The sequence below is a fragment of the Sylvia atricapilla genome, chromosome 17 (genome assembly GCF_009819655.1).
Source record: "Sylvia atricapilla isolate bSylAtr1 chromosome 17, bSylAtr1.pri, whole genome shotgun sequence".
NCBI lineage: Eukaryota > Metazoa > Chordata > Aves > Passeriformes > Sylviidae > Sylvia > Sylvia atricapilla.
In genome coordinates this window covers 9,881,348-9,899,596 of record NC_089156.1, presented here as the reverse complement: position 1 = coordinate 9,899,596, position 18,249 = coordinate 9,881,348, and the positions used below count along the sequence as shown (strand labels likewise).

The 18,249-nt window shown below is 53.3% G+C and overlaps 2 protein-coding genes across 3 annotated transcripts; one reads left to right on the top strand and one right to left on the bottom strand.

Annotated features, from left to right (window-relative positions):
- Positions 1 to 1,183: 1,183 nt before the first annotated feature.
- On the bottom strand, positions 1,184 to 4,386 carry MMAB (metabolism of cobalamin associated B). Of its 2 annotated transcripts, XM_066331553.1 has the most exons (9): positions 4,272 to 4,386; positions 4,095 to 4,153; positions 3,925 to 4,018; positions 3,756 to 3,813; positions 3,232 to 3,304; positions 2,954 to 3,051; positions 2,609 to 2,673; positions 1,915 to 1,974; positions 1,184 to 1,774 (listed from the first exon to the last, which is right to left on the bottom strand). In XM_066331553.1, the coding sequence occupies exons 1-9, from the start codon at positions 4,355 to 4,357 to the stop codon at positions 1,687 to 1,689; spliced, it is 681 nt and encodes a 226-aa protein (XP_066187650.1). In that variant the 5' UTR covers positions 4,358 to 4,386; the 3' UTR covers positions 1,184 to 1,686. The 2 variants fall into 2 exon arrangements, with proteins under 2 accessions (XP_066187650.1, XP_066187651.1); XM_066331554.1 differs by lacking the exon at positions 1,915 to 1,974.
- A 178-nt stretch (positions 4,387 to 4,564) lies between these two features.
- Positions 4,565 to 15,823, top strand: MVK (mevalonate kinase). The gene is made up of 10 exons (XM_066331552.1): positions 4,565 to 4,666; positions 4,741 to 4,888; positions 5,713 to 5,860; positions 6,840 to 6,995; positions 8,819 to 8,922; positions 9,753 to 9,798; positions 10,618 to 10,708; positions 11,110 to 11,226; positions 13,907 to 14,060; positions 14,362 to 15,823. The coding sequence occupies exons 1-10, from the start codon at positions 4,589 to 4,591 to the stop codon at positions 14,511 to 14,513; spliced, it is 1,194 nt and encodes a 397-aa protein (XP_066187649.1). The 5' UTR covers positions 4,565 to 4,588; the 3' UTR covers positions 14,514 to 15,823.
- Positions 15,824 to 18,249: the final 2,426 nt, after the last annotated feature.

The following is an 18,249-nucleotide window of genomic DNA, read 5'->3' as shown; positions in this document are numbered from 1 at the left end:
TTGGTCCCAAAACAGTAGTGAGATTTCTTCCCCCCAGCTGGAAAAAAAGGAAATACTATAAATCCCTCCCCAAGCTGATTTATGGAGCATTCATGAAGAATTTATATTGCAAAAGATTTTATTAAATTAAACTTGAAAAGGCTCTTGATTCCTGAGGTTCAGTCTCAGAGCCAGAGCTCTCATAAAACTGGATGGAGCAGGCAGAGGGAATGGCTGAGGTGACACTGCAGCTGATGGGACAATCCAAATCCAGAGCATTTGTCACTGGGATGTGTTCCAGGCTGAGGCTTGGAAAATTACTCCATGAAAAATGTGCATTAACAAGAGCCATGAAATATCTGCCTCAAACCCAGGTGAGTGATGAGACGGGGGATCTGTTAGTGCTGAGCATTCTTCACTGGCCAAAAAGGGACACGGAGCCAGAGATTCTTTGGAGAACAAGTTTAAGGCTGGCTCTACTCAATTGAATGGGGGAAGGGGCAGGATGGATTTAAAAGCTGCCCCACAAAAAGCAGGACAAGCCCTGGATGGGCAACAGCACCTTGCAGCCCACAGCATTCCTAGGGGGAAATATTAAAACAACCAGAGTTCATGTGGATTCTTCCCAGTTGTATTTCCAAGCCGGAAGCAGCTTGGACTTGGGTGCAAGGCTGCAATTGTCTGTGTGATGTGGGTGTGAGCTCGCTCCAGCCTGCTCTGCCAAGAGGAGCAATGTTCAGGGGCAGCAGGGGACACCCTGGGAGGAACTCTTGGGGTGTTTGCCCTCTCACCCAGCTCCTGCTCCTCCTCCCAACCCCTTTTCCTGCAACCTCAGTGCCCTGGGTGCTCCCAAACCCTGGGCTCTGCTCCTCCAGCTGTTCCTGCAGCTGGAGGAGCAGCTGGTCCCACCATTGCAAGGGACAGCTCCACATGGAGACAACCCAAGCACACAGACCCTGAGATTTGGCCTTTCCTGCTTCATCCCCTCCATCCTGTGAGCCCTGCTCCTGGCAGAGGAGGCACTGGATTGTCAGCACAGAGACATTCCCCACATGCACAACAAGAGGCAGCCAGAGCCAAGGAATTCTTGGTGCATTCCTGTAAATCTGTACAGCTCAGCTCCAGCCAGAGCTGATGGATCAGAAGGGACTTGGAGCAGCAAAGCACACAGGGCTTGGTGCTAAAACGTGACAGTTTGTGGCCCTTTGGTACAAGGAAATACACATTTATTATTTCAGAGCTGCAGACACAATTCCCAAACGCCTCCAGCTGCTGCTCCATACGAGCACTGTGACTTCAAAGGAGGAGCTGATTGTTTTCCCTTCATCATCCCTCAGAGTCCTGTCAGAGCCTTCCCACAGCACCTGCTGCTGCCCAGGGAAATGAAGGCATCTCCAAAATGTTACTGGAATTCTCCTGCCTCAACTCCCACGTGGGAGAAGCAGTGACTCCAGAGCCATCCCCACATGGGATGTGTGGTCCAGGCCCAGAACAGAACAGGTGTGTTTGGGTCCCTTCCAACTCAGGATATTCCATGATTCTGTTCCTCTCAGGATTTAGCAACAAGGTCCTGCTTATTTCACATGGAAATCCTTGGCAGCTCCCATTTCCAGCCCAGGCTTGTTCTCTCTCCCTTCCTTGATGGACAAAAGCAGTCAACCTGATTTAGGTTTCCATGATCAAGGAAAAAAACATTCCAGCTCCCAGCTATGGCTCAGGTTTTATGTAGATTTTCTCTTCCTTCCCTTCCTTCATTGCAGCATAACGTGCCAGGACAAAGAGATAATCACTGAGCCTGGAAAGCAAGGGAAAAGCAGGAAAACCAGTGATCTTATTCCAGAAGAGAAGCTTCTTGAGAAGCAAAACCCCTCAGTTTTATCCCCAGAATTAAGGGAATGCTTCAGTAGGACAGGGATTGGGATTTTGATTTTTTACCTGTTTAAATACTTGGCCACGTTTGGATCTGCTTCCCCTGCTTGGACTAAAGGGACCACACTGGGAAAAGCAAAGGGAGATGCTGGTGTTTAATTTTCCAGCTCTGAGTGCACAAAGGCTGGAGCCTCTTCCCTCCCCAAACCTCCCTTGGGTCCCAAATTTGAATCCTCCAGAAATGAAGAATCTTTGCTTCCCAGAGGGATCTGGGAGGGGTAAATGAGGCCAGAAATGTTTGTGTCAGTCCCAGCAGCCCGCAGCTCTATTCCTTCAAGGATACTCATCCACAGGAATCACTGAAAAGGGAGAGACTATTTACAAGAGGCTGCAGTGACAGGACAGAGGGAATGGCTTTCCACTGCCAGAGGGCAGGGTTAGATGGGATACTGGGAAGAATTTCTTCCCTGGGAGAGTGGGTAGTCCCTGGTACAGGCTGCCCAGAGAAGCTGTGGCTGCCCCTGGACCCCTGCAAGTGTCCAAGGCCAAGCTGGATGGGGCTGCAGAATCCCAAAAGGTTTGGGATGGATGACCCAGCTCACGGGAAGGAAGAACAGAGCCTGGCTTTGTGCCTCCTGCACTCCTGGAATTGGACTAAACAAACCAAAGCCTGGCTTGAGCCCCCAGCCCAGCCCTGGTTTGCTGTCACTGGGGTTGTCCCCACGCCCTTTCCCCAGGGTGATGCCAGCACAGCACTCACCACCTCTCAGCCCTGCGGCACACGGCTCGGGAGAAGTGGAGAGCAGCGCTGCTCCTGCCTCCAGACTGCAACAGCAAGGAAACAGCACTCAGTGCCTGCACCAGCAGGGACAGCACCCCCTCCCTTCCCTCCTCTCACACACATGGAACTGATCCCTGTGCCATGGCCAGGCAAGGGAGGGATATCCAGGGCAGCAGGGTGGGGAAATGTAACTCCCAGCTCCTTGTCGCTGCTTTTCTCTTGGCAATTTTCTCTATGGAAATAGCAGCCTCCCAGGCTGTTTTCCCATGGTAAGAAGTGGAACAGGGCTACCCCAAGGAAGTGAAGGGCACAGGCAGCACCTACGGGCAGGATGAAGGCTCTGAGGGGTGGGAGCTGCTCTGAGTAACTGTCAATCCACTGCTCCAGCTCCAGGACGGGTTTCTCACTGAACGATGTTCGTTCTGCAAAGGGGAAAGAAGAATCGGCTGGGAAAAAAAGCGATTCAGACAACAAGCTGAACTCTTAATATTGCTTTCTTGGATCAGCAAGTCCTAAGACACCTAATACATCCCTCAGCATCCCAGCACCACCCATGCCAGGCTGTGCCCCAGACCTGCCATCCCAGGAAAGGCAAGACTTACTGCGGTGAGCCTCCCTGGCCGAGGAGAGCGGCGTGGCCAGGTTGGAGCCCACATCCTGCAGCATGCACTGGATCTGACAGAAACAAAAACCACACCTGCTGTCACTCCCAGCCACGGCTTTTAGCATTCCTGTGCTCAGCAGAGCTGATCAGCCCAACTCACAGGCTGCCCAGGCAGGACCTGTGTCACTGCTGTGCCCTCGTGGGTGGTTTCTGCCCCAGTTTCAAACCTGGAGTTCTGTTACAACAAAACTCTAGTTCATTATGAGAATCTGACTTAGAATAAACCTAGAGATTAATCTGTCTGCCCATAACTAATAACTTGATCTACCAGCTTCCTTCTTAGTTAAAGAAATTTACTTCTTAGAGAGCAATCAAGGGAGTCTTGAAGATTTATATATTGAAATATTAAATGGGTTGAATTCCTGTGTGTCCATGGAAGCACCGTGGCTAAAATTAAGGAGTTCGTGTTTTAATAGCACAGGTAAAAGACTGCACTGGATGAAGATTATCATTAATACTCACTTTATGAAGTTGATCAACAAATGTGTGGCCCTTTTCACTGCTGAATTCACCAGCCAGCCTTGGTTAGAGAAAAAAAAAAAACCAACCCAAAACAGAATTAGCTGGGAATGAAGAAATCATAACAAACATGATTTTCCATGTGATTTGGATACTCCCAGCTGGTCCTCACCCGATGGCCGAGCTCAGCTCGTCCGTGGCTCCCAAGGCCTCGAAGATCGGGTCGCCCTTCGGCCGCCGCTCCCCGGTGAAGGTGCTGGAGAATCCTTTGGGAAAGGCGGAAGGCGCTCAGGGCTCCGGGGGAAGCTCTGCCCGCGGCCCCCGGCGCCCCTCGGGGTCTACCTGCGTCTCCCGTTCTCGTGTAGATCTTCGGGGCCCGCTCGGGAGCGGCGCGGTCGGGGCTGTGGAGGCACAAACCGTGAGGGGACACTGTGAGGGGTGGACGCACCGTGAGGGGAGGAACGACACCGTGAAGGAGGGAACGACACCGTGATGGGGTCCCGGCCCTCCCACGCTCACCTGCCCGCCCCGCTCCGCCACCGCCGCCCCGCCATCCCCAGCGGGCCCTGCACTCCCCGGCCCGCCGCCACCGCCCGCCGCCACATCCCTCCCGGCCGCCGTCGCCGCCGCGCCGTGACCCCGCGCGGCCACCGTCCCGCCCTCAGCCCACGCCGTCACCCCAGCGCCGCGCCACCCCGCAGCGCCCCCTTCCCATTGGCCGCCCTCAAGTCCCGCCCCCGCAGAACGCCCGGCTATTGGCTGGCTGCAGGGAGGCGGGGCAGGGAGGCGGCCCCGATTGGTGAGGGGGGCTGTCAGTCGGCCGGGAGGCAGCGGCGATGTGGGCACGGGAGCTGGCGGTGTCGGCGCCGGGGAAAGTGATCCTGCACGGGGAGCACGCCGTGGTGCTGGGCAAGGTGAGGGCACGACGGGCAAAGTAAGGGGTGCTAAGAGCTGTCCGGCCCCGCTGACCCTCGTTCTCCGCCCGCAGGTGGCCCTGGCCGTGGCGCTGGACCTGCGGACGTTTCTCCGCCTGCGGCCCGGCGCTGAGGGCCGGCTGAGCGTCTCGCTGCCCGGCGTCGGCGTCCGGAGGAGCTGGGACACCCCCGGCCTCCGGGCCCTGCGGGAGCGGATCGCAGGCAAGGGCCGGGGGAGGAGCCGCTGCCCCGGGGCAGTGAGGGGCTCTCGGTACTGTTCGGTGACCGTGCTGGGACCCCTCATGAGGTGACCCCCGTGGGGTGACTCTGCAGGGACCCCCGTGAGGTTATTTGTCCGCTCTGCAGTGTTTCAGGGCCTCGCTGTCTCTGACTCCGCTCACTGACCTGTCTTTGCACCTCTCAGTTACTTACATTCCCCTTGTGACCCCGCTGATGCTCAGGTGTCCGTGCGTGGCCCTGTCCCCTCCTGTTTTGGGTTCCAGGGACTTGTTCCGGTGCTGTTGTAGCTCGGGCCATGCTGTGACACAGGCAGGAGCCGGCCTGGATCCACATCCCACTGCTTTGTTACTGGTGGGGGATGAACGGGAGCCTCTCTGAAGCTGCTCAGAGGTGGAGAAATCAGGGATACAGGGCCTGTTTCCCTGCTTGTCTGTCCCACACCAACCCTCACGGCAATTTCTGCAGCACCTTGTACTTGGCTGGAGCCCCAGGATATCCCAGTTCCAAAATCCACATTCTCCAGTGAAGAGTTTGTGACTTTGTGACTATGTTTTCCATAGTGATTATTGATGGATGCACTGGGAGGTGTAGAAACAGTTGGAGGTGTGGAGTGTGGAATCACTGGGATTTTGGAGTGGCTGGTGGAGATTTTGCTTTTATTTAATCACAGATCCTCAGGTAGAACCTGAAATTGGCCCCAGCTGTTGCTGCCTACTGTAACAGAAGGTTTTCTTATAAATACTGCTCTCAGTGTAACAATTCCCTGGTTTTTAAGTGTTTAAACTCTCCCCTGCTTGCTTCCATAGCTGACTGTGATGAGTCCAAGCCCCCCAGCGTAGAACAGCTGGATGCACTGAGGGAGTTTGCTGGAATTGCTGCTGGAGCCTCAGCTCCAGACAGCCTTGCTACTCTTGCCTTCCTGTATATGTGCCTGGCTATTTCTGCTAAGTATGGGTAAGGCTCTGCTCCTGCCCCAATATTTTGGTGGTGGGTGGGTGCCTCAGGCAGGTGAGCTGGGAATCTCTGCTCTCATTTTGTTTTGAGGGCTGAAACCAGAGCAGTTCATGCCACAGTCACAACACAGACACCCCTCCCTCCAGCAGGCAGCTCCTGTCATCCTGGCTTAGGCTGGAAAAACAGAAATAAACTGTGAATCTGTTGTCTGAACTATGTCTGATCTTATTATGGGCTGAATCTCCCTAAAACTCTGAGAACTTGAGGCTGTTCCAGTTCCCAGCCTTGCCCAGCACCATTGATGGTCTTAGTGTGACTGGATGGGTGCTCAGGGCAGTGTCAGAAACCAAAGCAGAGCCCAACTTCCATATTCTCATCCAGGAAATCCAGGGGTAGAGAACGGGGATGTGCAGCTGCATTGTGGTTTCCCTGTAATCTCAGGGTGGCACTGGGACTGTCACTCAGCAGCACTGAAAAGCTCCTGGGCTTGATTTTAGGGTCTGTAACACAACCCAGGTGTGTTGAGTAGAGCAAAGGGAGGTGGATATATCCATGTTCCATCTTCCCCACCAGCCTCTTGCTCCAGTGGGATGTCACTGTGCAATTACAGGTTTGGGATGTTTACACTTTATTTAGAAATACCTTTAAAATCTAGTTTACAACAATCTCTGGTTGAGGCTCTTTATGGTGCTGCTCAGGTATTTAGTTACCAAGTGCCCCTGCTAGCAGCCTGCCAAGCTGTGCTAGTCATGGATCCAGCTCAGAAAGGCTTAATTCCAGCACAATGGCTTGGCCAGGCTGCTCCTTTCAGGAATGAGCCCTCCTGAAGCCCCTGTGTGTTAGATGTATGTGCTGATGTTGCCAGTTCTCAACCAGCTTTCCCTGTGATCGGTCCTAATCAGCCTCCTTTGCCTTTTTGATTTTGTCTGGAGGTGGAATTCAGGGCGGTTGTGTCAGTCCCTGTGTGTCTGTGTTCCAGGGATGTTCCCAGCGTGGATATCCTGGTGTGGTCGGAGCTGCCCACGGGAGCAGGGCTGGGATCCAGTGCTGCCTATGCTGTGTGCCTGGCTGCAGCCCTGCTCATGGTGTGTGGAGCCATCTCCTGCCCACTCCAGGAGGGAGAATCCACAGCCAGGTAAGGAATTCCAGCCTGGGATGCACAGCTCTGCTCCCTGTGCCCCACCTTTCCTTTAACCTGCGTGAATTCTGGCACTGCCACCTTTGCTGGGCTCTCCTGGCTGTCAGCACAAGTGACACCCTGAGCCTGTCTCCTGTCCCTGCCCAGTGTTCCCAGCCTTGTCCCAGGCTTTGTAAAACTCCCCGTTTCCCTTGTTTAGGGTCAGATAAATGTACCTAAAAAGGGGGAAAAAAGCTTTATTTTTTTCAGTCAAATAAAACACACTGAAAATTTTCAACCTCAGTTTCTTCTGTCTCTGGGCATCTTCCAGGTTTTGATTAGGATCCTTGAGGACTCATTCTGGGGTTTGTTTTTTTTTTTTTTTGCATTTCCCATGAATTCTTTTCTGCATGTGCTACATTTCCTCCTGATCTCCTGCCTGTCTTTCCCTTTTATCAGCACCTGGCAAAAGAGGGTTTCTTTCCTTCTGCCCTTGGAGTTCCCCTTTGGAAGCCTGGAGTGCTGTGCCCCTGTGAGAGGGAGCTCTGATTGAATCTGTTAAAAATCAAAGCTGGAGGGGCAGAACCTCTGTTGTGTGGGATTTTTTTGTGGGGCTGGGAGTGAGACAGTAAGGAGGCTGGTTCTGTGTTCTGCTTCTGGAGCAGAATTTGCAGCCTGACCCAGAAACAGGTTTTTGTGGGGAGCGCTTTGTCCCCTGTGCTCGAGCAAATCTCCCAAATTGGCAAATAAAAGGGCAGCTCCAAGCGGTGCAGCGAGGATGTCTTCATTCCCTGCTCGCCCTCCGTGGCTTCAGCATGGATCCAGCATAATTCCTGCCTTCCAGCTGGTGTGCAGAGAGCTGGGGGTGTCAGACTTCAGAAGGGTTTTGCTTCCCTTGGCAAGAAAAGAACAGCGGGATAGAAAGGCTCCCGTGTCGGGAGGAATCACAGCCTCTCAAAGAGGATTAAAAACAAGTGGTTTTACTCCTGTTCCTGAGCCTGCTGGTGTGAGCTGTTTGCTGAGTGTTCCCAGATTAAATCCTGGCAGGTGGAATGCAAGGTGTGTGGACATGGATAAAGACATTCAGCCGAGGCCCAGGGAAGCAGGAGTGAAAGGGAATGGTTTCAGGATAGCAGGTGGCTCTTGGAATTTCTGCTTTGCCTTGCAAAATGCTGCAAGGCTTTTCCAAAATGTGGATTTGTACCTCTGCTCCAGCATGGAATACCTGTTGAGTGGACTTGTGGTGTGCAGGGAGGGTCAGAAGTGTGTTTTTTTGCTCATACTGAGAGCAGGGTTAGATGGGATGCTGGGAATTCCTCACTGTGAGGGTGGTGAGGAGACCCTGGCACAGGCTGCCCAGAGAAGCTGTGGCTGCCCCTGGATTCCTGGAAGTGTCCAAGGCCAGGCTGGACAGGGCTTGGAGCAACCTGGCAGAGTGGAAGGTGTCCCTGGCCAACCAGGGCCTCACCACCCTCACAGGGAAGAATTTTTTCCTAGTATGCATTCTAAACCTGTCAATCTCTGTCAACATAAAGCCACTCCCCCTTATCCTATCATTCCAGGCCCTTGTATATAGCCTCTCTCCATCTTTCTTGTAGCCCCTAACTGGAATTAGGTGACCCAAAGCTTCTCCTCTCCAGGCTGAGCAATCCCAACTCCCTCAGCCTTTCCAGTTTGTGTGGTAACACACCCTGTTTGGTGAGATGGGGTTCAGTCTGGACTTGAATTCCATTAAATCTAGTCTTCACCAGGCCAAGGCTGGGATCTTCCCCCTGAACCTGATCCCTCCCTATCTACTGGTTTGGAGTGGTTTGTGTTGGAGTTACTTCCTTGCCTTCCAGGTGGACAGAAGAAGAGCTGACACTGCTAAACAGCTGGGCCTTCCGAGGGGAGCAGGTGATCCATGGCAATCCGTCGGGTGTGGATAATGCTGTTGGCACCTGGGGTAGGTGTGTTTGCTGCTTCCCAGGCAGAAACTCCCAAATTCAGGTCCCTGTTTTGGCCTGAGCACAAGGAATCCTTCCCCTGTCTCAGTTTGCCCCATCTGTGAGCTGGGCCTGGAGCCAGCTGGAATGTTGGGAACTGGCTGCAGGAACACCAGAGTTCTGTCCCCCCCAGGCAGGTGCCATGGGGCAGAGCCCTCACTGCAAATAACTGGTATTTAAACATTCTGCAGTGAACAAAGAAACCTAATCCTGTCCCAGGGATAATGCAGGGGAAAATGCAGTTGGACAGCTGTCATTTAGTTTCAATTAGCAGAGACTTCCCAGTGTTTTGAAAGTGTCCCTGGGAGACTGTTAATAATCTTTCTAATGAGACCTAATGGCAGCGCCTCTGTGAGAGTAGGAGCCAAGTGAGACATTCCTCCTGGACAATGTAATTCCATGCTGCAGGATGGCTGCTGACACCAGTGCACACGTTCAGTCCGTGGAATCCCGTGCGCTTGGCTCTGCCACGGGGAATCACTGCTGGGTTCTGTTTTCTCAGGAGAGGTTTCATGCTGGCCGAACTCTTTGCCTTTGCAGAAATTATTTGATGTGATCCTGGAGGAGAGGAGAGCAAAGGGAAAGGCCTTGGGTTAAGCAAGTCCAGCCAGACCCTCTCATTAAAGCAGCAGGGTGAGGCAGGGCCGTGCTGCTGGAGAACATGGTTCATTTAGCTGGTGTTTCTTGCAATTACTGTCACAGGCTCTGGGTGAGGTTCTGAAGATGAAAGACCTTCTGTGTTATCTTTCTGCTCGCTCTGTACTGAGACAATACATATATTTTACTTTAGGTGGAGCCCTGAGATACCAAGCAGGAAAAATCACACCATTAAAGAGGTAATATTGGAGTTTAAAAATAACCCTCACACACGGTGGGTGGAACATGTCAGAGAGGCTCTGAGTGGGTGTTGGAGGGTATGAGGATGATGGGAGATGGCTGGAGTGTGGGAAGGGCTCTGCAGCCCCATTTTGGGTGTGGACAGCCTCAGCTGTTGGGGTGGATGGGGACAATAAAACGTTTGGTCATTATCTGACATTAGATGAACACAGCACAAAGGATCAATATTAATTTCATGGCATTATGGGCAGCAGGAATGGATCTGCTCCTGGCAGCAAATGACATTGTGGGGGGGGGGAACTTTGTGTTTACCTGGTGGTGGGAAGAACCCATTGGCAGAGAGAAATCTGGGTCCTGTGTGTTCCCTCTGCCTCCTGCCAGAGAAGTATAATCTGACTCCATTAAAATCTTCCACAGTGCATGAAATTGCTCTATTAGCTGTTAATGGCCACTGCTGGCTACTCTTGTAGAGAGTATTTCAAAGGAAAAAATTTGCTTGAAAAACATGGATTTTAGTAAATACATTACAGTCCTATTTATAGCTCTATACACTTGTTCCTTGTATCCAGGAGGAACAAGCCTGAACTCAGCCAGCACTGAAACACCTGCTGAAGTTTTGTAAAATGAATGAGGCTCCTTATCTTGGCTTCCTGCTCAAAGAAGCCTTTTGAGGCAGAATAAGCTGTAACCTTGGGGACCGTGAAGGAAAGAGGCCAGGAGCTGTTCCCTGCCCATGGCAAGGGGTTGGAATGAGATGAGCTTTAAGGTCCCTTCCAATCCAAAGTGCTCTGGGATTCTCTGTCTCCTCTTGCTTCCAGGGTGCCCACACTGAGGATCTTGCTGACCAACACAAAAGTCCCTCGGAGCACCAAGGTCCTGGTGGCTGGTGTAAAGGAGAAGATCCTGAAGGTGCAGGTTGTTGTAGGGTGGAGATGTGGGGGATAACCTTTGGGAGAGAGCCTTCATGTGGGACTGCAGGTGCCACTGGGATCTTTTGGGACATTTCTCCTGTAGCCACTGTATTCCTGTCTCCCAGCTGCTTGGGAATGAGGTTTCAGCTCATCTCCTCCCTTCCTCCAGTTTAACAGGAGTTAAATTCACCAATTTGCAATCATGAAAAGAGCAGATCCTTCCTCTGGCCTGTTTCCTTCTCTTCCTCCCTTTTCTGCAGTCAGGAGCAGGTTACCATCACCCTGCCCTGGGAATGAGTGAGGAATTGCCCAGCTCAAAGAGACTGGGATCAGTTTCCTCCCAGTGGAATTGGAAAAGCAGCAAGCAGGCACCTCACATCCCTCCTTCCCCCTTTCCAGTTCCCTGCCATAATGAACCCGGTGCTGGACTCCATCGATGCCATTTCTCAGGAGTGCCAAAGTGTTCTGGAGGCAATGCCTGCAAATCCATCACCAGAGCATTACCCTGTGCTGGAGGTAAGGGGCTTGCTTGCCAGTATTTTTAGCCACTGTTACTGTTGAACATCAAAATGTCATTTAAAGAACATTAGGTCTGGGGAAAAAAAAAAAAAAAAGTGATAGCAGGAAATGTTCAGTTCTAAGCGAAACCGTGGTCTGGGTGTGCTGCTTTTAATGCCCTTCCTGGAGCCAGGAGACAGAAGCTGCTGCTGGTGCCTCTTCCCAGCTGTGTGCAGGGAGGGGACAGGCCTGGGCTCTGGGGACCTGTGGCTCTGGAGGGTTTGTTTCTCTTACATTGAGTGCCACGGCTCTGGCTGTCGCTGCCTGTGAAGCAGCTGCTCTGTCACTGCCAGGGCTGGAGTGAGGAGAGCCCAGAGCCACTGGTTTGTGATGGACTGACTGGTTCCCAGCCAGCTCCTGGTGCTCCACGCTGATCCTGGCTCCAGAGAGCCACAGACAGAGCTGTGCCCAGAGCTGACCTGACATTGATGCACGAGGTGCACACAAAGATCTGTTTGTCTTGGCTTTGCTCAAAGAGCAGAGGCTGGGGAAGGGGGGAGGAACAGGCTTCCGAGTGGAAGAAGTGCTGAGAGTGCTGTAATGCTGCTCCACAGCACCGTGGGGGAGGGATGTGTGGCCGTGTCCCAGCTGAGGCAAACCTGGCCTGGCCCTGGGAGCCAACTTGGACACTCAGGAACCATTTGGTACCAGTCCTTTTTGGCATCTGGATGCCTCCCCTTGGCTCTCAGGAGGAGCTCTGCTTGTCCTTTGCTCTTGCTCCAGGTTGTTCCCGTGGGATTCATAGCAGAGTCCTGCTCCCTTTGCACTGGGGGTTTGGTGGGATTCTGGATCCCCCAGGCTGGGTTGAGCTGCTATCAGCTGAGGGAGGTCTGCAGTCTGTTCACAGCACAACTTCACACAACTCCTCATCTTAATTTCACATCCTCAGGCTGTCAGAAGTGTCAGGGGACAGGGAAGAGGGGGGATAATTTGAGTTGTGCTTTGAGATCCTCGCATGGAAAATGCCAAAGCATCCTTGTGTTCCACACCCAGGAAGCAGCACTGCAGTGAGCAGGTTCCTGTCTTGAATCTTGTTGTTTTGCCTTGTGCTTGGAGAGCCCACAGAGCTGATTAGATGCAGCACATAGATTTATAAATACATCTTCTGGGCTGTTTCTGAAATGTGCAGCTCTGGCCAGCGCTGTATTTGCACCATGGAACTAGTCTAGTGTGTCATAAGCTGTCATCAGATTCCTGGCAGATTTTGGATCAGGGGATGACAGGTGTCTTGGATCATCACAGGCAGTGCTATGTCCTCACTCAGGCATATAAAGAGGTCTCTGGATGGATGTGTGTCCTGCCCAGCCTGAAATGGGTGGTGGCTGAGCTCTGGCTGCTGCCCACTCCTTCTCTTCCCACAGTTCCTTAAACACTGGGCACAAATGCTCTGGAGGGGAGAGAGGGATTCTTTCTGCAGTGTCCCCTGCTGCATGGGTTGCAGGATTCCTGGGTGGAGCTGAGGGAGGGGGATGTGGCTGACACCTGCCCTGCTGCTCCCTGTGCTCAGAGCCCCTCCTGGCTCACCAGGAGCTGCAGGCTGGGAAGAGCTCAGTGCTGTTTGCTGGGGGAGGGAGCACAGGGCTGCTGTTAGGGGGCCTCTCTGGGATTGGGACTGGTCCTGTCCTTGCTGGCTCCTGGCTTGTGACACCCTCTGGGAAGAGCTACCACAGGCTTTGGAGGTGATGGAGTCAGACCAGTGAGGACAGCCTTCCTCCCAGGGCTGGTGATGATGGGCTGGGAGGGCCCTGTGGTACTCAGGGAGCTGGTGTCTGCTCCTGGCCCTGCTCCAGACTTACTCCAAGCACAGGCCAAGCCCTTCCCTCTGCTGCTGAATTCCTCACTTGTCCTGCTGGGAGGGGAGAAGCTGTGACTTCCACTTCTGTGTGGTGTTGTCCATACCTTGGGCCATTTGGACCTTGCTGCTGGGGCAGCTTTCTCCAAGAACAGCGGGTCTGGCTGGCTGGGAAGCGTGGCAGGGATGCTTGGCTCGCTCAGAGAGGGGCCTGTGCTGCTCCCAGAGGGAAGGACCCTCTCAACTCCACTTGAGCTGGGTGCCAGATTCCCAGCGTGGTGCTGCAGAGAGGCTCCTTGGCTCCCAGCCTGAGCCCTGCCTGTGAGAAGGAAGAAGTGCTGCACAGATGAAACAAGGGGATGTCCCTCTGTGTCACCTCTCCAGCGATGCCTCAGCCATGTCAGGAGTCTCTGGGTTTGGCTTTGCTGGATGGATTGCAGAGCAGGGTGACAGCCAGGAATGAGAGCTGCTGGCTCAGTGCCCTTGCCATGGCCAGCGAGGGGCCTTGCAGAGCCTCCTCCTCAGCACTCGAGTGACAGGGCAGAGGAGAAGCAGTCGGGAGGCATTGGAGAGCTCTGGAGTAAATTCCTGCTGGCAGCTTGCAGTGATCAGGATTTTCTTGGAAGGTGCAGGAGCTGCTGTACCCCTGTCACTGTGCAAGTCATGATGGGGGACAGGGGCACCCTGAGCTCAGACTCTGGCTGACCTTGTTGCTGGTGCTGGTGGCCAAATTTCTGCAGAAATGAAGTGGTTGTGAAGGGGTGGCTGGGGAGGCAGAGCTGCCACTGATATGAAGAGCCTCTGTCTTGATGTGTGCTCATCTCCTCTCTTTGTGGTTGCTTTTAGGAATTCTTTGACATAAACCAACACCACTTAAATGTGCTCGGAGTGGGCCACCCGTCCCTGGACAGGCTGTGCCAGGTGACAGCATCCCACAGCCTGCACAGCAAACTCACCGGGGCTGGTGGGGGTGGCTGTGGCATCACTCTTCTGCCACCAGGTCAGTACAGCCCCTTGGGCCTCTTCCTCACAGCCTTGGGAGGGTCAGGTCTGGGAGCAGAGGAATCACTGCCAGCCCTGGTCTGGCTCTGGAGGGATGGGTGGGATGTGTCCCAGCACTGCCTGGCACTGTGGGTTGCAGTGTGTGATCCAGGGCCGATTCAGAGTGTTCATTTATGTGTGTCAGCCCCTGAGGGCGCTGGCCCTGTGCCAGGGGCTGTGTTTGGAGGAGCCATGGCCCTTTCCCTCTCCCTGCAGTGGCCGAGCTGACTCGCTGGCTGCTCTTGCCTTGCTCTTGGCAGACACCTCCCCGGCGGCCGTGGAAGCAGCCAAGCAAGACTTGTGTGCCTGTGGATTTGAATGCTGGGAGACCAAGATCGGGGCCCCCGGGGTGACCCTGCACTCCTGCTCCTCTCTGAGTGCCCAAGTGCTGCACGCGCTCGCCCAGAGCTGAGCGGCTGCCTCTGGCAGCACTGAGCTCTTGGCACCACGTCCTCCGCGCTTTGTGTGCCCAGATGCCTGGAAACTTCTTGTCCCCCTCCCCTGTGTGGCTCAGAGCCTCCAGACATGAGAATGGAGCCAGTTTGGGGGCTGGTGTCACTGGGATTTGGGGCTGCGATAAGGGACCTGGGAGCACCCACTCAGAGGTGGTTGAGCAAAGCTCTCAAAATCCTGGTTTGAATTTCCTTCCTCAACTGCTGTGCTAATCCCATGGGGCAGGAGGAGAGGGGCTTGGCTGGATTCCAGGGTGGATAATGACACTTTGCTGCTTCAGATGCATGTGGTGTCTCTTCCCTCATCCCTGGAGTCCTGTGGGGGCTGGCAAGGTGGATGTGCATGGTGCTTTGACATTTTTGGGTGAAGAGCATCTTTGGCAGCTCAGGGCTTGGTGCTCGGGTCTCTGTTTCTTCTGGACTACATTCCCAGTGAAGAGGAAACCTTTAATACAGCTCTTCCCTGCTATTAAGTGTTGAGTAATTAAAATGCAAGATAAAGCACAATTCTAGTGAAATTACTGGGTTTTGCTCTTTTCCATAATCTCTGCCTGGGCTGGTAAGCAGAGTCCTGTAGTCAGGCTCTGGTTTTTATTCACACGTGCAAGGTCTGGCTCAAACAGCACCTGCAAGGAGGGCAGCTCCAGGCCAAGGGCAGGCTTAAAATTCCTCCTTGTAAAAGCTGTTCTCTCACACTTCAGTCTTGAACCAGCACATCTCTGACCCTGCCTGATGTTGGATTTAGTTTGGTGTAATTAAGTAGGGGAAAGAAACCCAAACCACGTCCTCAAAAGCTCACCATAAGTTGCAGTTGGCAAACTCTAAAACCTAAATGCATTTAGACTTATTACACAAATGTAAATGCATTTTTTTTTTACTCTTGAAATTTTAATGAGCTGTGCCACAGAATGAAAGGGAAGTGGCTGAGGGAAGAATCTCTGGGAGTCATGAGCTGACTCTGAGGGCCTGTGGTCTCTGCTGTACCTGCCAAAGAGGTTTTATCATTGCTCTGTTTGTCTGGGGTGGGTTTTTTAAGTGGGTTTTTAAGTGTAGCTGTGTTCAAGAATCACTTCACTCAAAGCTGAGTAATGAATTGGCAGAGGTGGGGAATTTGCCTTCCCCTTCCAGCCCAAGGATAAAAAAATCAAGTGTAAGAAGCTGAGATGTTCTAGCTCTAAACTCCCAGCATCGTGGTGACCAGCTTTAGTTCCCTGATCCCATGTAAAACTGTCTCTGGTTTTAATAAATCCATGGGTTTTTTATGTGCAAAGTGTTCTTTGATAATTATCCTGGATACAAAAGGAAAAAAGCACCTTACACTGCTTCAGGAAAGCAGGTCTCAGATGCTGCCTTTCTACATGTCTAATTACAATTCCAATTTGCATCTGAGAGCGGCTTTACACTAATCACAAGTCAGAAAGGCTGATAAATAATTTACCATTTTCTAATACAGTGTAATCAATGTGAGGATCTGGGAGCGTGTTGACTTTAACCACTTACATGTGTCGACTTTGTGATGTTGGCACAAAGAGATGCCAGATCCAGCACGGGGAACTTCTCTTCAAAACAGCACGTCTGGGGCTGAGCCTTGTTGGCTCTGAGGGCTGGGGACTAGAACTGAGGGGAAATTCACAGGATCCCAGGATCATTCAGGTTGGGAATGCTTTCCAAGGTTATCAAGTCCAACCTGTGACCGATCCCCGCTTTCCCACCCAGCCCAGAGCACTGAGTGTCACATCCAGGCCTTTCTTGGCCACCTCCAGGGATGGGGACTCCAAACCTCCCTGGGCAGTCCCTGCCAAGGCCTGACCACCTTTTCCATGAGGAAATTTCTCCTGATGTCCAAGCTGAACCAGTCACCTCTGCAGGGTTCCTCCAGCAGTGCTCATCCTGCTCTGCTCCGTGGCAGGGTGGAAGAGGTGACATTCCAGGGCAGGGAGGGTGGTGACAGTGTGGTGGCAGGAGGGTGACATTCTGGGGTCTGCAGGAGGGGTCCAGGGTGACACAGGCACTGCTGGGATCTGCCTTCCCTGTGCCACAGATCTGCCGAAGTCAGCAGCTGGAGCCAGTCCCAGTCTGGAGTGAGCACAGATTTCACATCCATCTGTGAGCACGGGAGTGCCCATTCCGTCCTTTCCAAACTCCTCCTTCACCAGCTCCATCAAACGCTTTGCAGGGGCTTTGCTACACCCAGCGGGATAACCCGAGGGGTGGCTGGAATGTTCCTGAGCCCACCTTCCACACGGGAATCACCCCTTCACTTACAACTCAGCCCTGGGACACACAGGAACCATCCCTGCCCCTCCTGGCCTGCTGCCTTGGGAGTGATGCTCCACAGGGACACGGAATGGGGCAGAACGAGGCACAGCCCTGTCTCCCTTGTGTTTTGCTGCTTTGGAAGCAAAACTGAAGCCTGTGGAGCGTGTTCTCCCCGCGGGTCAGCCCCTCCTCTCCCAGGCGCCCCGCGGGACGGATGTGCGGCAGGGCAGTGATTGCTGCTGAAGGATTAGCCTGGTAATTTGGCTAATTTTTCTTGAGCTTCATTTTTCACATTACGAGCTCTGCAGCAAGACTAACGAGCCTGGCTTTGGCTCTAATAGCCAGCACAGGGACGGGGAGGGGAGGCTGTGCTCTAGCCTAAAGGAGGGATTGAGGAACTGCTGAGTGTTGGGGTCCGGTGAGAGCTGGGGGTCACTGGCGTTAAGTGACAACAAAAAGGAAAACACTTCGTTTCAATATACCTTTTAAAATCTTCCTTGTCCTTTACAGCCAGTGCCCGGGGCAGCATCGCTGCCGGGCTGTGTCCCCCCATCGCTGGGGAATGTCCCGGTGCCCCGGAGGGCTCCTGCCCTCCCCCGGCACATCCTCCTCCCCTGAGCCGGGACCCCAGCGCTCCCCGCCCGGCCCCGGCAGGCACAGATGGTATTATTGTTTGTTTGCACTCGGTGTCAGCAGTGCCTTCTTTCTGCTCCGCTGGGTAGATGCTGAGGAGGCAGTGACATTATTGGAGATCACGGAGAGAGCAGGAACAGGGTCAGGGAGAGAGAGGAAATGTCAGCGCGCAGTCACGCGGGGCTGGGGGCTGCTCACGCCCCGGGGGCTCCTGCTGCTCCAGGGGTCGCTCCTGGGGACAGGAGGTGGCACTGGGACCCCCTGCGTGGCCTGCAGGGTCAGTGCCATGTCCTCAGACACACCTGGAGGGTTTGGTGGGTGTGTAGGGCTCCTCTGGGGTGAGTAGGGACCCCCCCGTGCCAGTTAAAGGGCGATTTGTGCATCTGGCACCTCCCTTATCCCTTCTCCTTCCCATCCCCAGGGATTTCGGGGCTCCCCCATTCCCAGAGCTCATGGAGAGCCCGTCCCCCCTGTCCCCCCCATCCCTCTCCCCTCCCAGCACGCTGAAGGTTTTGAAAGTTAAGTATTACCGTCTGCTTTGTTGTTGCCTAACTACGACAGACAAATTGAGAACTAGTTGTCAAAATGTCAGCGCACAACAAATCAACATTCAAAATGAGTCTCAGCGCTATGTGGTGTATAATTAAAAAAAAATCCTTTTTAGAAATTTCAGCAAGCGTTGGCTCTGCTTTATATTTGTCTGTGTGATTAATAAAGGCAGCTAATTTTCAGACTTTAAAAACAGCTAGAAAATAGCTCCTAATTACATATTAGGTTCCAAGCGGCCCCCGCTGAGCGAGGCTG

Bases quoted from the DNA above. Each gene is read 5' to 3' on its own strand.
- MMAB (XM_066331553.1), bottom strand. From the start codon at position 4,357: ATGTGGCGGCGGGCGGTGGCGGCGGGCCGGGGAGTGCAGGGCCCGCTG. The intron at 4,154-4,271 runs GTGAGCGTGGGA...GTGCCTCCACAG, and splicing joins TGGCGGAGCGGGGCGGGCAG to CCCCGACCGCGCCGCTCCCG. The intron at 4,019-4,094 runs GTAGACCCCGAG...CCTTTCCCAAAG, and splicing joins CACGAGAACGGGAGACGCAG to GATTCTCCAGCACCTTCACC.
- MVK (XM_066331552.1), top strand. From the start codon at position 4,589: ATGTGGGCACGGGAGCTGGCGGTGTCGGCGCCGGGGAAAGTGATCCTG. The intron at 5,861-6,839 runs GTAAGGCTCTGC...TCTGTGTTCCAG, and splicing joins GCTATTTCTGCTAAGTATGG to GGATGTTCCCAGCGTGGATA. The intron at 10,709-11,109 runs GTGCAGGTTGTT...CCCCCTTTCCAG, and splicing joins TAAAGGAGAAGATCCTGAAG to TTCCCTGCCATAATGAACCC.